Consider the following 17,249-nt stretch of genomic DNA (forward strand, 5'->3'; position numbering starts at 1 on the left):
ATTCTAAACTGTCAGTAAGAAAATATTTAAACATTTAAAAGATTAGTTAGATAGTTTATACATGATTAGCAAGCACCATCCAGATGGCTTCAGAACGACATATAACTGTATTGTTATGCTATTCAATTACGTTTTTGCACAACTATGCAAATATTCAAATGTGACATTTATCTATACAAATAGTCAAGTGATGCTCTAAGTTCAATTTCAAATTGCTTTTCTGCTGTTGGCGATGGGGGCAGTGATGAGAACACATCCCTGTACCCTGAAACTACTTCACATCCATGTTCAGCATATGCATCTGTCCACTAAATGAATTTTCAGTTGGTTTGATTTTGAGGAAACAAGGCCGGGGGGGGCCACGAACGACCAAAAAACAAACCCCCCAGTCTGTAAGGGGGCCCATTTTATTGTTTGTGATACAGTTGACTTGAAAGTTCACATTTCCCTTCTCTGAACAAAGTTCTGACATGAGGCCCCAAAATATTCAAAGCTTAGGTGATCTGAAGTTCCCCATCAGTTGTTATAATTAAAACTGAGACGAAGCACAGAAATTATTGTGTGATACAACATAAAGACTAGCAAAAGAATACTAATCTTCAATAAACCACTAAATTGATTTTACAGGAAACAAATATTCAATAAAGCATTTTATACTAAGCTATTTTTAATATTATGAAATGGAGACAAGGAAAAGTAACACAATATGTTAATAGAAGAGATGTTAACGGATCTCAGTCAGATGAATTACATCAGCACTTCGGTGTAGACTAAAATCTACTACTACTTTCAGTGTCTGAATTCAGTTTTGTGCTGTGAATGTAACAACACAAAAGGTGACATTTCTTCCCTCCTCTGCACTTCTCTTGGCAAACAGTATACATACATAATCTATGCATATTAAGTTCTGTTACACACAGACTAACATTCTAGGAATAATAGCTACCTAAAGCCCGACTAAAGTATATTAAATATTGAGTTGTTTCAGTCATTGTAGACCATGAGCCACGCAACCATCACAACGGCAACTCCGAACATTGGCAGCATAATGAGGTTCTTGTATTTTTGCCATGATGATTGTTCAACTTCTACTTCATCCTTTCTTCTCTTATTCTTTCTTCGCCCTTTTAATCTGTTTTCAAAAGCTTCCAGTTCAGCCTAGATGAAGAAAAACAGAAGTAGTTGACATTTGCGTCAGAATTAAAAAAAAAAAAAAAGGAAATGAGCAGATTTTAAATAACATTCCCCAAAACAGTTTTATAAAAATAACTGGCAGCCAATGGAAGTTATACATCTCTTACAGATGAGAGGGTAGCACTATATCCCGTGGTTACAAAGCACTTAGCTTCCAAGTATTAAACCATTGTTTAGTTTCCTATAAAAAACATCGCCAAAAATGCAACCAACTGAAGTTTTACATTAGATTTTTAACTCAGGCTGAATATGTTACGCCAAAATGAGATTGTTGTTTCCATGAAATATGTTAAAAATATATTATTTTTCCTATTAAAGAAAAGCACTCATAAGTATTTAAGCTATTAAAATAACGTATATAAGAGCATAGGCTGAAATCTTCAAAGACCTCCCCCCCGTAGTAAGGATGCGCTCTCTGCTAAAAATAAATTAATAAAAATATAAATAAATGTCTCTCATCTTCCCCCAATTCTTTATATTTTGCATGCTCAGCTAAATTTTAGATTATTAGCTATAATCTTAGACATGCCCCAAAAGATTCCATGTTAATTGTTACAACTTAACACTTAGTCACTCATATATGACTCTAGTAGGTGCACAGCATCCTTCAAAAGAAAGCTCATGCCCTTAGGCCCAAAAACGAAGCAAAAGCAACTGGAAAAAAAAAAAAAAGAAGAATGCCAAGCTTCCACCCAGAATAGCAGTTTCAGGGTGATGCCTAGAATTAACAGTAGGATCCTCTGATCCCTGTTCCTCATCCCCCTCTACATCCTTTTAAAAGGGTATCAAGAGAATACAGACAAAACTCATTTTAGGGTACAAAGCTGAAATAAAACTGGAATTAGGCAGCCTGGCACAAAGAGTGTAAGACTGGGATGAGACTCCAATGAGGAGCCATCTAATTGCTAGGAAAATCAGAAAAGATGCTCTAAAGGAGAGTCAAGACAGACTAAAACCAGAAAAGGTTCGACGATTATCTGATTTTTGGGTAGAGTTGTCAGCTGCTAGAGAAAGCATGGGACAAGGAGCTAGGGAGCAGAGAGACTAGATGAACTGAAAGAGAGAAGAGAGATGGGAGCAGCAGAGCGCAGCAAGCCGGGACTGGCTGGGCAAAAGGCACAAGATTGAGCTGAAGCAGAGGAAATGTGGACAGTGAGCAGAGACAAAGCCTGGGCATGAGAGGAAATAAATCTACATGACTACTACTGCAGTGCTGACAGGAAGAGAGGGACTAAGACAATAAGGTAGGTGCATTAAAGAAACAAGAATAAGGCTGTTTTGGGAAATGGGCAGAGAAGTAGTCCAGTAAATATAATTTTCCTTTGGAACTCAAGATTGCCTGATGTCTGGTCTTCCTCTACTGACAGCAAGTATTTGTCAGAGTTTCACAAAGCAGATCTTACTTCCCTTCTTGTGCCAGATACCACTGTTAGCAGGAGAAAGGGACCCATTTTGATGTCTATTCCTTTGTACATAATAAAGGCAGAAACTGTTGGCAATTCTCTGACGATATGGGAGAAAAGTTCAGACAAAGTTCCACAGCCTGCTATTTGAAACAAGATTACTTTCAACTAGCTAATCCTCCTTTAGAAAAGCAAATTATTTTAATGAAACAGTTTTTCAAAATCCAAAATCTGGAGGCAAGTGCAGAGTTCTTAAGGTTTTATAGATAATATGGCAGCATTTCATTTTACACAAACACTAAATAAAATTTGGGCCTTCTATATACTTGTGATCTGTAAGTTTTAAAAGCACAGTGCTTCATGAATTGCAGTAATCTGAATCAAAATATAGGGCTCAAACAATTATATAACAGGTACTGAATTGCTTTCCTAGTGATCTTTACAAAAACCCAGCTAAAAATAAATACATCATAAAAAACAAAACACAGAATGAAAAAAGGTTCGTGGGCACAGAATACGAGAAAGAAGCCATCTCTATCCTTGAAAAGCTACCTACGGATTTTATAGAACTGTCATTGTTCCCAAAGTGTCACCTCAATGATCTCTGAACAAGAAAGTAGTGGTTGTGCCCAGTCTTCAAACTACCTTAATCTTTCAAGCTAAACAAGCTCAAGCTTTTTATTTAGAGTAAGAACCTAACTTCTTTGTGTACAGATATATTAAAAGTAAAATGAACTGCATTTATTTAAACTGTAGACTCAAAACAATTTGATGCCAGATAATGTCTAGTTTAGCGTTGCTCAGGTACTGGATTTTGCTCCTTCATGTGTTGTTCTCTATATTCTTCCTGCACTGGAAGGAGTAGCAGCCCTATGGGAAATTGTAGCAAAATGAAAGCAAACAACAGTGACTATACATACAAAAAGCACATATCCTGAAGTTGCAGGTCTTGTATTTTAGGGGCGGGGGGGGGGGGGGGAGATGACGGACAGACAGACATGGGATTGCGGTGTTTGACTTCTGCAATTTCTAAGGAGCTGTTAAAACATTTTTCTTTCTAAAAAAAAAAAGGAAACAAAATCTTCCATAGAACTCATTAAATTAGAATTCAGGTTTGAGACCTCGACTTTCAGTATTGAAAGTCTTGACTATTACCAGTTAGCTTGAAAATTTAACCAAATCTTTTACGCTAGAGTGGGACAGAGAGAGCGCTTGGTCTGAACTGTTAAATAATCAAAGCACTGATCTTTTTTCCACCTCTAGCAATTGTGAAAACCCTGGCCTCACACAGTGCCTCCGAATTAGAAGCAGAGGGAAAGTTCAGCTGCTAGGGCCATGACAAGAAGCCTAACCAAGCGATCTCCCTTCCACTAAGAAACAAGTGATTCCATCTGTAAATGATATTAGCAGAAGCTGCTACCAAATATAGCAAATACCAAAATATAAATGTGCAGACTTACCAGAGCACTAACTAGTTTGTATATAAAGGATTTAATGAAGTATTAATCAAAACAGGTCTCAAGAAGCTGTGAGTAACAGATGAACTGTCTATATAAAAGTGTGGTAATGAGATCAAGAAGGTGGTGCAAGGTGCAAACTTTTGTCAGAAGGGAGTATACTCAATAAATATATACTCTTAATGTGACCCAACATCCTATGATAGCGATGTCCTCCAGTTTGCATTGCCAGATGGCAGATTATGAGATCAAATTGGAAGGGAATCAATTTTAGACAAAAGGCTGCAGTAGCTGAGGTTAGTACTTGTATGCAATTCTAGAGCGTACTTATTAGTTACTGTTGTCCTATTTTTCTCTTTTATTTGTCCCATTTTTTTACTGTCATCCTACTGTTTGCTATTGTGCTCTATAACTGGCCACTCTTAATTAACCTTTTAATGGGCTTGATTATGTGTAGGTGAAGTCTTCTATCCCTGAAGCTGCATCCATCACAAAACACGTGCAATATATGCAACTGCTTCTGCATACAAGGGTACTGCTGGACTGTAACTGTGAGACTTCAGCGAATGTACAAGTAGAAAGCAACGGTGGTGTGACTGCAGAGAGAAACAATCATTGCTGAAGAATCAAGACAAAAATAATGTTGCACACTATGCTGGTGGAGTGAATCTGCTACAGTTTCAGAGGAGCCTCATCACTGAGACTTTACTAGAGGGACTGTAAGTTAAGTGATTTTGAGGCAGAAATCATTAGTAACTGGGATGCCATCTGGAATGCATGAAAAAAACAATCGGTACAATACAAACAGCAGCAACTTTGAATTTCTAGCTCTAGAATGGTAAACATGTTCTTTACATGTGTAAATGTCCATTAGTACACTTCAGTACTCAGCTTGCAGAACCATCAGTTATAGATCACCTCTGCCTAACAAAATGTTTCAGACATCTGTATGCAAGCTACGCTTCCTGACCTGTGTCCCAGAACTAACATTTCCAAGGTCAATTTAGAGAACAAAAAGAATTAGATGAACTGTCTATGAATTGTATGAGGGAATATGTGATCAATATTGTAGACCACTGAGGCATGAATGTAACAATAAACATTACAAGATGATCACAAAACAGTGCCTGGTCCCCTGGACAACAGGTACATAACTGCATGCTTTTCCTGCACAATGAGTAGACACACTCCCCTTTGAAAAACAAAAGCAGGCCTTGCTAGAGCATTGGTTGGTAGATATAACGCTTTAATAAAGTCTCTAGGCAATTAATCAAAGTATGCATAACAGAACTGGTGACCCACAGAGAAACTGTCTATCCTAATGAGATCGGGAGAATGGTACAAGAGGATCGGTCTGCGAGTAAGCCTCCTGCGCCCCCTTTCAAGCAGGGAGTGAGCCAGTGCTCTGCGGTAAAAACGGAGTGTGACGTGCAGGTGAAAACACAAGTATAAACCTAATACATAACCATTGTGATAACTGAGTAAAAGGAGGGTCAGAAAGCACGCATTGGACTTAGAATATGATTTGGTGCCAAATGCTCAGGCACAGGCACACATGCATGAACTAGTTGGAAGGAGTGCATTAAGGCTGTAGCCTCCAGATGACAAACCTGACCTAGCCATCACCACCAACCAAGCTTACAGTTATGGCCTGAAATACGATTAGTATTAGTGACTCCAGGCAGCTGGCACAGAAGCTTCTTGGATTACAATGCTGACACCATACACTCACCAACAACAGCAATTATAGTAAATACACATTTTTTCCCCCCTCAGAGACCTTGAACGACAAAGACTCATTTAGGCTTCCTCATTCTTTCACGATGGGAGGGAGGAGAGAAGCTTCACCCAGTATTTAAATCTCTGTGGAGGCTATTCAGCAATGCTGTGGGGTTTATGCATTATAAAATGTTCGATTAGAATCAAGAGTACTTAGTATTTTAAAAATAAACTATACTATACACAGTTATAGTAATGCAAGATTAAACTGATTAGTTATCATTTTGCATAAAATTATGAAAATTGTTTGGGAAAACATGTGGGCTCTTAACCATTGTAAATCATTCACAGCACACATCTTAGAGTAAGGTAACAGCTGACAGGAATGACCGTGCATATCACATTACAAACTATACATCTTTAGTTGCATGTAAATTAAATTATTTACTAACAAGAACAAGGTGGGGGAGGAAGGGGGGGGGGGGGGGGGGGAGAAAGGTTGATACCTGTTGTCTTCGTTTCTCTTCTTCAATAGCAGCTTTGGCTTCTGCCTCTTTTATCTGTCCAGACATACAAAGTGATAAGCAACTATTGTAAACAGCAGCTAAACCCATTTTCTTATAGAGTCATAGTTGCTCCTATAAAATGGTTCTCAGCAAAAGTGAGCAAAACCTTCATGAAGTGAGCTCTTAACTTACTCAGATTACAAAATATTCTTGGAAAAAGCTGCACCATCTCACATTTGGAAAACATAGAACATATAATGGATGCTACAAGGTAATAAATTGAATGTCTGACTTCAACTTGACAAGCTCAACCAACAAACATAAAACCTAAAAGAATAGTTTGTTCACTAACAACCAGGAAAATCCCTGAAGACAGTTATTCTAAGTTTTCAGCAACTTTATCCTCAATTGAGTACACTTTACACATACAGATAATTCCTATATAATTGACACACATATACTTCATTCCAAGTACTTTAACTATTCCCTGACTATTAGAGCAAAAGGAAACCTCTGTATTTGTACCAAATACGACATATATTGGATAATGCATAACCAAACTGCTTTAAAGCTCTTGGTGTAATGCAAACCAAATGTAATTAAAAATGCTCCACCATCAGAAAGTCATATGGAAAGAAGTCATGGGAGTTACAACTGATAATTTTATAGAAGTGTTTTGTAATGTTCAAGAAAGCAAATTAAATCCTAGAAATTATTAAGAATGGTACAGAAGAAACATCAATATGTAAACACATGATGCACTTGAATCTTAGCTCCTGCATTCAGTTTTGGTCCTGCAATAACAAAAGAACGTAAAGCCTGAACATATACAAAAGACAACAGGATGGAGTGGCTTCCATCTAAAGAGATGCATAACTAGGATTCATCATGTGACTAACAGGGCACAAAATCCTGAAGAGTGTGAAGATGCTGAATATTTTTCATAATACAAAAGCAAAGGCATAAAATGAAATTACCATGAGGCTGGTTCGTAACAGAGGGAAGCATTCTACTCCCATGTAGTATTTGGCTAAATCTAGAAATTCAGTGCTACAGGATGTTTATAGATGCCAAAAGTTTATGTCGACTGAAAAACAGTTAGGCATGCTAACAGGAGATAAATCCAGCAAAGACCATTAAACAGAAAGACACCAGCTCGATCTCTAAAAGTCCCCATAGCCAGAGATCACTACAGTAATAGTAGTAAGAGGAAGAGTACCCTGGAGAAGTGTATGTGTCTGCCTTCTTGTATACATTTCTTGGACCTTTAGCATTGCGGCCACTGAATCACTACCTTTAGAAAAGTTAGATATAAAAATCTGATTAATAACTTGAAATGAAAAACAGTCTTGATCCTAATAACTGGATGATTTGCATACTAACAGTGACAATAATTTACTAAATATGACTTGCGCAAGTGGAATTTGTTGCAAACAATTTGCAATTCAAGAGCTCTTCACGACTGAGGAGAAAGCATACCGGCCCATGTAGCTCAGTGTGCACTGAGGACAGGGTCAATAGAACAGTCCTATTTGCAGGTCTTCAGACAATTTTTTAAATTGCTAAACCGTGCATCAAATAAAAGCATTATTGAGAATTTCATTAATCTAGACACAATGGCAGAGACTCCCTTTAGAAAAGTGTATGAAAGACCTTTTCAGCCACGCACATCTGAAATCATAGTCTGGTGTGAAAAAAACTGCACAACTAGCCTCCTGGTATTTCACTGCCATCTAATGGCAGAACTTCAGCTCCAAAAGAAAAAGTGACCCACAAACGTGGGGAAAAAAGCAACAGAAGAGCTTCTTTTTACACTGGTGTGGTCATATTTGTATAAGATACATAGGTATAATAGATGTAGGTAGAGGGAAGCTTAACCGTTATAATCACAGTATGGAAAAACATTTTAGAACTATTTCTTTAATAAAATGTACAGTAAAAGACACATTCAATTCCTCAGAAGTGCATACTCCCTAGCTGCTATATATGAAGAGTTTTATTAAGAGTTAACACACTGTTTTTGGAAATTGATGGTTGTTTTGCAACTGTGCAAACTAAATTATCTTTGTACATGTCTGCAGTTTTTAAAAGACTTTTCCCAGTCTTGACACAATGAACAGTCATTGACATAATAAACTACTTTTGTCAGTGTATATAATAGGAGATGATTCTAGTATGTCATTTACAAGTCAACACAGGCTACAAAAAGGTGCCTAGTAAGAATTTAAATAGACCTTTATAACTTCATATTAAAAAACCCAAAACAAATAAATCCATGTTCTTCTGTGAGGAAGGTACACGTAGCTAGGTTATGCCACACAGTCTGCCTCTGGCATTGCTTATAGTAGAAACTCGTAGTCATTTGCTCATTGCCTTAGATGATTCCTCCCTGTGGCTTACAGTGTCAGGGGTGAGAAATAGGAACTAGTATCTGCTGAAGTAACACAGCAGCCGACACTGCACTGCACCACACTGAGACATGCTGCTGTGTCCAAGCTCATGCAGTCTCTTATGAATTCACCTTGCTTTAGTGCACTCCATGTCCTATGAACTTCTCTTCACACCCTTACTGGAACTGTTTGTTATGGTTGGGATATGCCTTTAGAAAATCCCAAGAGTCTTAGCATTTGACCTGCTTGCAAACTTGCAGGATTTGGTCTGTGTGGTACTTGTTAGAACTTGCCAATCAATCCTGAAAGTCTGAGCAGAAGCTGACAAAAGTCAGCTTTACCCACTGAGTCTTTGGGTTGTACATTTATTACATCTAACACTTACCTGATAAAAACCAAGCAAGTTATGCACCAATTCTTTTTGTTTATGTTTTTATAAAAGGCTTATAAGAGCAAGGTTGATATTCTGCCTCTCTGGGTGACAGCATGCCGCAATTTCTTTACTTCGTAAAACAGCGGAACTAGGGAGAAGTCACATTTACAGAAGGCTAAAAAGTATACTGCAATTGCTGAAAACTCTCCATTCTTCTGGTACAGGGTGACAGGATTACACTCTTCATGTTGGACAAGTTGAGCATTCAACGGCTGCAAAACTTTCACCAGAAAGAGCAGGTCTAACAATGCCCTGTGAAGTAGCCTGGCCCTAATCCTACAGCACTAATCATCAGCAATGACAATTTTATCACCACTGATCATCACTTGTTCTCAGCGGAAGAGGAAAGAACCAGTTCTAACAAATTTAAAAAAAGGAAAACAACAGAATGTTAACATAGTATTTCACTGAGTTAATTAACACTGTCTTCAAACACTTCAGTTCTCCCCACTAAGCCAAATGCAAGTCTGAAAAAGTAGCTGCTATTAAACAGTACATCTATTTATGTTGTATTTATTTATGTTGTATTTTTTGCTGGTATTGCCTTGAAAAATAATTCTGTGTTCATTTTTTCCTACTTTTCTTGAAGCACTGGGAAGAAATTATAGCTACAACGGATACATTACCTCAGATGCTTTCCGTTTCATTTCCTTGCATAATGCATCACATTCCAGTGAAACTTGACCTTGTATCTTGCTGCACTGTATTTCCTGTTAAGTATAATTTGAGTCTTTTATAATCATTTCCCTATATAAAATTTTAGTTATAATGTCCATTTCTTGATGAAAATAATTATAAAACATTCTTATTTAGTAAAACATTGGTTACACAGAAAATAAAGCTAATGATTAAACATTATTTGGACCTGTAATTCTGTATTAAATTGTCCTTTTCTCTCTTCCTTCTTTCTGATAAGCTAAGCTGAAAGCAAGAACAAATCAAATAGTCCAGTTGAATTTCTCCTCTCTTCTCACTTGTTTGCCTAAGACAAAGTAAGATAACCTTCTGAAGTCTGGCAGAAAGAGCTAGCATTCAGAGTCTCAGTAATTTCATATACATTCTCTTAACTGGCTGAGATTACAGGGCAAGGTCTGGTCATGGGGGGGGGGGGGGGGGGAATTCTCACTCACGCTTCCTCCTCTCCCCCTAATATTGAAGGAAAAATGTGAAGCACTTGTTCTGTACGTGTCATCCTTTCTCCTGCTGAACACCCTACCTGCAAGACTTTGGTTGCACAAGACATTTCTTGGAGAAGCTGAGAGCTCTGGGGAACTGCAGCCTGTTGGGAAGCCTCAGAAACTAACTGGGTCCAGGAAAATAATTTAAGCATCTTCTAATTAAGCCAGATAATGATTTTTTTTCATTAAGTCATTATTATTTGCCAAGACTTCACATCAATTTCTGTTCTCCCCCTCATAAACTATATAGCTATACTAAACTTGTTACATTACTTTGTCCCTTATCTTTGTTAGAAGCTAAGGATGCTGATGTCTGTACTTGCTTTTAGGTTTGCAGAGAACCGTAACCAATTACATTAGTTAGGGATTCACAACATCTGTGCTTGTTCCAACTTATGTAATTATAAACTTTCCCAATATCGTCAGAAAAGTTGTTTTTTTTTTTTCTTGCCAAATCACGCTAGATCATCTGACTATTCTCCAGTGGAGCTACAAAAATTCAAGTGTGCTTGAAGATAAAGCTATTGTAAGTCAGGCAGCTAACATATTTTAGAACTAACAGGATTTTATATTCTCCAGTGAATCTTTTGATATTGCAGCCCAGATCTTCAGCTGACGTGAATTGTTACAGCTCTACTAGAGTAACTGGACCTATTCTAATCTGCACCAGAAACAATCCATCCATACAAGCCTAGGAACATACAAAGAAAATACATAGTTCTCAAAATTGTAACTTAGAAATTTACCTTTTTCAGTCTCTTACAGAGACATCGGAGTTTAACCTTCTGGCTGCAGTTCAGAGGACAGCTACTTGAATGGCAAATCTCTTTACACCGGTGACCACAGGGCAACTATAAAGAACAAAAAACACAAACAAAACACCCACACCAATAAACAATTGTAAAATTACAAAGAATCTATGAACTGGTTTTATTTCAGACGTAGCAGCTTAACAGAAAACTTATTCAGCTTATCAGTTTTTCCACTTGTGAAATAGTTAATTTTTTTTTTTGCAAACGTTTGCTTGTTATTTACCGTATTTCAGTTCCTGTAGAACGATTTATTTTTTACTGGCACAGCTTGATTAAAAACAAATTTCTCCTTTCAAATGTTTCAAGAATAGTCATCTCCACAGTAATTTATACAACGACTACCCTAGCTATCTGTATTTTCGGGGAATGTGAATAGATAAGGTAAAAAGAAACTGAAAACTGAAATTAAGTGTACTGTAGCAACTTGTAGATCAGAGTCAACAAAAGAAAGAGGGGAGAATCAGAAGCAAAAATACCACAAAAGAAAATTTTGCATGCAAGAATCTTCTGAACTATGCAAAAATCAAATACAGGTCACCGATATTCTTATCATGTACAAAATAATTTCACAAAATCCTAAATTTGGGCATTTGGCAGATTAACCCATTTCTGACATCTGTGAAATAGAGATGTTTTTTACTGCCAGTGCAATTTTTAACATTTATAATGAAAATACTATCATTCACTTACCATGTTAAGAACTGAGATACTAATTTAAATATGCTGTTAGGAATGTAGCAGCGCTCCCAGCATTATATTAGATAAAAATGACAAGAAAGCAAACAATTTTTTTCACTTTCTGTTAAGAACTTGACTGAAAATATACCTTGCTCATACACGTACCCATAAGAAATCTTCACAATAATGATTTTTCATTTTCAATTACATAACCCAGTACTGTTAATAACTGAAGGTGGAATCTCACATAAGATATCCAGTTGATTTATTTATAGAGGTAGCTTTAAATCCCCAAACCATTTAAAATGGCATTGGATAGTGTTCTTTATTAAAGAACACCTCTTCACTGTCAAGGGATTAACACAACTTGGAAACTGCTGTAAGACATACAACTTTAAGATAAATTTTTTCCACATTTATTAAAAAATGAAAATGTATACATGATACATCACTTCACCCACAAGAATGAGAATACTACATAAGATAATTATAAAACCCAGCTGTATACACTTCTTGATTAGTAAATGTGGATTCTGAGAAGTCCATTGGAACTGGCTCAACCTCTGAGCTAGTGTCATGAAACACATACCTTAACAGAATGCAAAATTTTCCAAATAAAAATTATGGAACAGACATACATACTTTCATGTCCACGCCAGTCACAAACTATTATTACACTGATAGATACTTTGTGGTTTAGGCTCGGTTTTTTTAGTCACTGTTTCAGCACATTCCACACAGGACTAGAAGGAACCTCTAAGTCGTCATGTTCAGTCCTAAAGTCCAGTCCTCCTAAAGGCAGGCAGCTCCTACAATCCCTCTAGGACTGGATGAAGCCTTACCATGAAAACAGTCCCCCATTCTGCCCTCTTTCTACTGTTTCGCTAAGGAGGCTGTTCCAGGAGCTCACTACAAGATGCAAAAGCTTTTTTTGAATTTCCTACATTTATTCTAGCCAGTCTAAACCCCTTAGTTCTTATCCTCATATTGAGATATTTCTCTACTGTCCTTTCATAAAAGGCTCTTTATTCCCATAGTATTCCCTTCATTGAATTTCAACCAGCTTAAATCAGTGTTTCTTGAATACAGTAGCCAGAACTGCATGTAATATTCCAAATGACATCTCAGCAGGAAGGACTTTGTACAATGCCTTAATTGCACCTTATTCTTAATAGAATATCTTCCCCAATACATCTTCAGCTCTCATTTGCATTTCTCTCCAGCTAATCATGCTGTGACAGTAAGAATTTCTGCTGTTTCCTGGGCGCTTATTATTATCCTTGACATGCATGGTCTTACTGTTCTTTCTGTATCTAATAACATGCCCCAAATACACATGTTCTGCAGATGCATTTCCTGAATTGTCATGTACTGACAACACTCCACAAGTTTCCATCAGAAAATTCCAATGTTTTTTGGTGCCAAGGTCGTTACTGAAAACAATGCAAGGTCAAGCATCAGTCCAGTCCTTGGGAAAATTTTCTTATTGTTAACATCTCTTGCTCCAACTTTTCATTTAGTTTTGTTGTTGTTATTTTGGGTTTTTTTTTGGAGGGGGGGGGGTTAAATAATAAAATACAAGCAGTCGTTTCCTTTAGCCTACCTTCATCCTTGTATTAACCCTCTTCTGTATCTGAACTAGCTATTCACTAAGTGGCATCGACTCAATTGCTCTGCTGAAGCCTTATGTAGCAGATCTAATCTATTTGCTTTATCTGGAGGGGAAAAATTATAAATTGGTCATCCTATCAAAGAAGGAATTTAGGTTTGTTCAGGCATAACTGATCATCAGCAAATCTATCTTGCATTTTGCCTCATTTTGAAAAAATGAGGGGAGAAACTTGTCTTTAAGCCTTGTACACTACTGAGGTCAGACTACCAGCTGGGGCCACAGGGTCTAACAGCTGAGTCTACTCACTGGGGACCACAATCTTTGCAAAACCAATTTGCTACTGCATGACCTCTGCGCAGTAAGAGGGCCCTTCTCCTGGCTCCCTACCCAAGAGCATCATACACAATAACACGATCTAGTCTGACCTGCAAGTCATCCCATGCTGGCCAGAACAATCCATGGCTAGAACTATTACTTCCAGCTTAGTCTTTCATACTAATTAGGTACATTTGCATTAATAGTGTCAAAGCCCAAACAAACAGTCTTATAAGTGACATGTCAGAGCTGCAAATTCAAGACAGTAGCCCTTACCTCAACCTCCAGGTGGTACTGCAATAAAATTCTTACAAACCACTAGAGCAAAATTTGCATAGCACAGAAATATGTATAATCTAATACTGAAACCCAAATTTACACATTTGGTTCTCTGCATAGAGCTACACAGTTCACATCCACCAGGATGCAGTACAAGAATAAAGCTGGCAGTGTAACTTTCCTTTTACTCCCTCCAATGCAAAACCAACATAAAAAAAAAACCCCAAAACCAAGAGTAGTAGTGAAATGAGTGGCAAAACAACATTTCTCCATGATCTCAGAAGACTAAAGCAATCCCACCACTGCTTCTGCTGGATAAATAATGTAGTGGGAAAGGACTTTTTTTTGCTTGTTTTTAAGTGTCCATGCTGAGCTACTTGGCACTAAAATAGAAAGTGTGTGCCTCTTCAGATCTTTTTCACCATACAAGATCTCTTGTCAATAGCTCGTGAACTAAAGGCCAAAATGAAGAGGCTTTATGTTTGACATGGCGAGGCTTTTAAAAGAAAGGGATTTAATCCACAGCTTTGAAAACAAAACAAAAATCTTACAAGTATTTTCCCTGTAGGCAATGCATTTAAATCTCAACATTATGTCTGATGATGATAAAACCCATCAACATTCATGGAGGCTTAACTGATCTCCACCAGAAGGTAATAAACACAACCTGTTAATACACACCTGGTAATACAGAAAAACTGTTAATAAGGAAAACAGAACTTTTGAGCAGCAATCCTAAAAGCTAAATACAAAAGATAAACTTATCACTTCCAAACAAAGGGGCAGACTCTTCAGTTTAAAGGGTGGCTCTGCTTCCAGACATCTTACGAAAACCTCCACTACTTAAGCCAGACGTTGAAGAGAATCTTCTCATTATAGACCAAAGCTGTGCATTTGCCTTTTAAAATTAAATTTTTGCAACCCACGTACATTTTCAAGGTGTGTTTACAGAAATTAATTAAGTATTCTGGAACTAAAATTTATTTCCTTTATTTAAAAAAAAAAAAAAAGATATGCATACTCTTAAAATTTATGACATCGTCTCTACTGCACTATCATCTTAAAATAAATTTATCACAATGGGGTCCCATATTTCACATCAAGACAGTAGCAGAGTGCACAGTCAAAGTACAAAGTACAGTTATTTTGTCAAAAAATATTAATTACACAGAATAAAGTGTTAAACACAGATCCACAAATACTGATATGAATATGTAAACAATGAAAACTGATAGACTGTTAAAACTTCTATGTAAGAATTGTCCCAAAACATCTGCAAACATGATCATAAGAATTTAATCACCCCTGGTTTAAAAAAAGTTACATTTCCTTCAACAGGATATTTTGTTATTGCTACCAAATAAGAGAAAGAACTTTTTAATTAAAGCTTCTCATCTAACAGCTGTGGCAATATCAAAGACTTTGCTTCTCCCTAAAGCAGAAAGGAAACGTGAGCTGTACTGTATAATACTAGAAGTTATTTTTATAGTTTTATACTGCCATTGCCAAAACAAAAGCATGAAGCCTTTGAAGACTTTCAAGTTCCTGTTGCGTTTTTTCAAGGCACCAGACAATATAATTGATTTTTATAATCCCCAAATGTACCGCGCTACCGTGCTACCTGTAAGTCAAACATGGTAGTGTCTACCACAATTTCCACTAACCAAAAAGAAAAACATCTCAAAACTAAGGCTTCAGGTTCAATAGAATACAGTATTTTACTAAGTTGCACTATGCTAAGCTTGGCGGAGTTACAGTGCACACTGATTTTTATCAAACAGCAACTTCACAGAGCTCTGCTAATGTCCCAAGGTCAGCTTCTGACCGAGTAAGAAAATTCTTATAAAACACTAATTTGAAATTTACTTGAGGCTGTCAGGACTACACACAAAACATTTCAAATTTAGTTTTGAGCAGACGTACTTGATTTGTAAACTTTAAATGTTCTAAATTTGGTAGTCTTATCCATCTTATCTTTTGGCCAAGTTGTTTTTAAGTTCTTGTCATGAGGTCATCTTAATGGGCTTGATCTATATTTGCTGGGGAGGGGTGGCGGTGGTGGTAGTGGCAGGGTGATGTATGTTAAGGCTGCTCCTTCAAATTGTGTTTATCAATGATTCCTTTAAAAGAGAACTATCAGTACAATTTGTATTATGATACAGCTAGCTAATTTTCCCAAAGTTGCAGACAAATATTGTATACTTATAAAGCAGACAAAATATCCCTAGCACTGTTCAATATTCAGAGAAACAGGAACAATTTTTTTAGACCAAAAAAAATGGTAAAAAACCATACAGTACATATGATGTTACCAAAATAGGGTCCGAGGAAAGTAGGATGAACTGTAAGACAAAGATATGAACTACCTGAAGCAGGACTGTACTAGTAGTTTTATGTTTCATGAAAGCCAGTAAGAGCTAGAGCTAGAATCACAGGAAGGGAAGAGCACATGCATTTTTTCGTCATCAGTTACACTAAAAAGATTCTCTGGATAGCAGAAGCTGCATAAACCTTATTTTTCAAGGCATCTACAGGAATAAGCATTTTAGATTTAAATAAAAGCTTTATAAAACCAAAGTGGACTCTGTTGTCCTAAGCTTTCTTTCACATCCCACTGAATTAAGTAAAAAAGACATAATCTGTAGAACAGGGCAATTCTGAACTGCAAGCTAGAATTCAGGACCACTACTAGGTGGATTTTAAATCCCAGACTGAGCCTTGGGAATATGTCCAGAAAAATCACAACAGTTACATTAATCAAAGTCAAAGATGAGATATGGGGGTGGGGGGGGAATCTTTGAAGAGAAGCTGAAGTACAGGAACACATAGTTCATGATAAGAGATTATAAGCACTCTTGAAAATAAAAGAGTAGGAAGTCTTGGAGCAAATAAAACCAAAGTAACAGAGAGGGAAATGAAAGGACAAAATTAAGAGGTAAATGGACAATGAAATAATATCCAAAAGTGTTCCTCTACCAGGAAGAGAGCTTTCAGACATCCAGATGAGAAAATTGTGACAGGCACATTTATTTACAGAAAAAAAGACATCAGAAAGGCATCTCCAAGGGCAAAAAGCGGAAGATACAAGTAGGCACACAGCACAGCCTTCCTGTTGGGGTTAACACAATCTTGTCTGAAAAACAGAAGAACAGAGACTGGAATGCTGTGAATTTTTGCATTTACTCAAAACCAAAAAAAGTTTTCAAATAAAGGCAAGGATTCAAATTTGATGCTTCTGACTCTGGAAAATAATGAAACAGAAGAAAAGTTTTG

At 37.0% G+C, this 17,249-nt stretch overlaps 1 protein-coding gene across 1 annotated transcript in view; it reads right to left on the reverse strand.

Annotated features, from left to right (window-relative positions):
* Positions 1-637: 637 nt before the first annotated feature.
* The window catches only part of NFXL1 (nuclear transcription factor, X-box binding like 1), a 47,258-nt gene continuing 30,646 nt past the window's right edge, over positions 638-17,249 (reverse strand). The window contains exons 19-22 of the mRNA XM_076336203.1: positions 11,027-11,131; positions 9,729-9,812; positions 6,280-6,333; positions 638-1,158 (exon numbers count right to left, since the gene is read on the reverse strand). Of these exons, the coding sequence (XP_076192318.1) occupies positions 985-1,158; positions 6,280-6,333; positions 9,729-9,812; positions 11,027-11,131 (417 nt within the window). The 3' untranslated portion in view covers positions 638-984. The remainder of the gene's footprint in view (positions 1,159-6,279; positions 6,334-9,728; positions 9,813-11,026; positions 11,132-17,249) is intronic.

Source organism: Aptenodytes patagonicus, chromosome 4 (assembly GCF_965638725.1).
Source record: "Aptenodytes patagonicus chromosome 4, bAptPat1.pri.cur, whole genome shotgun sequence".
NCBI lineage: Eukaryota > Metazoa > Chordata > Aves > Sphenisciformes > Spheniscidae > Aptenodytes > Aptenodytes patagonicus.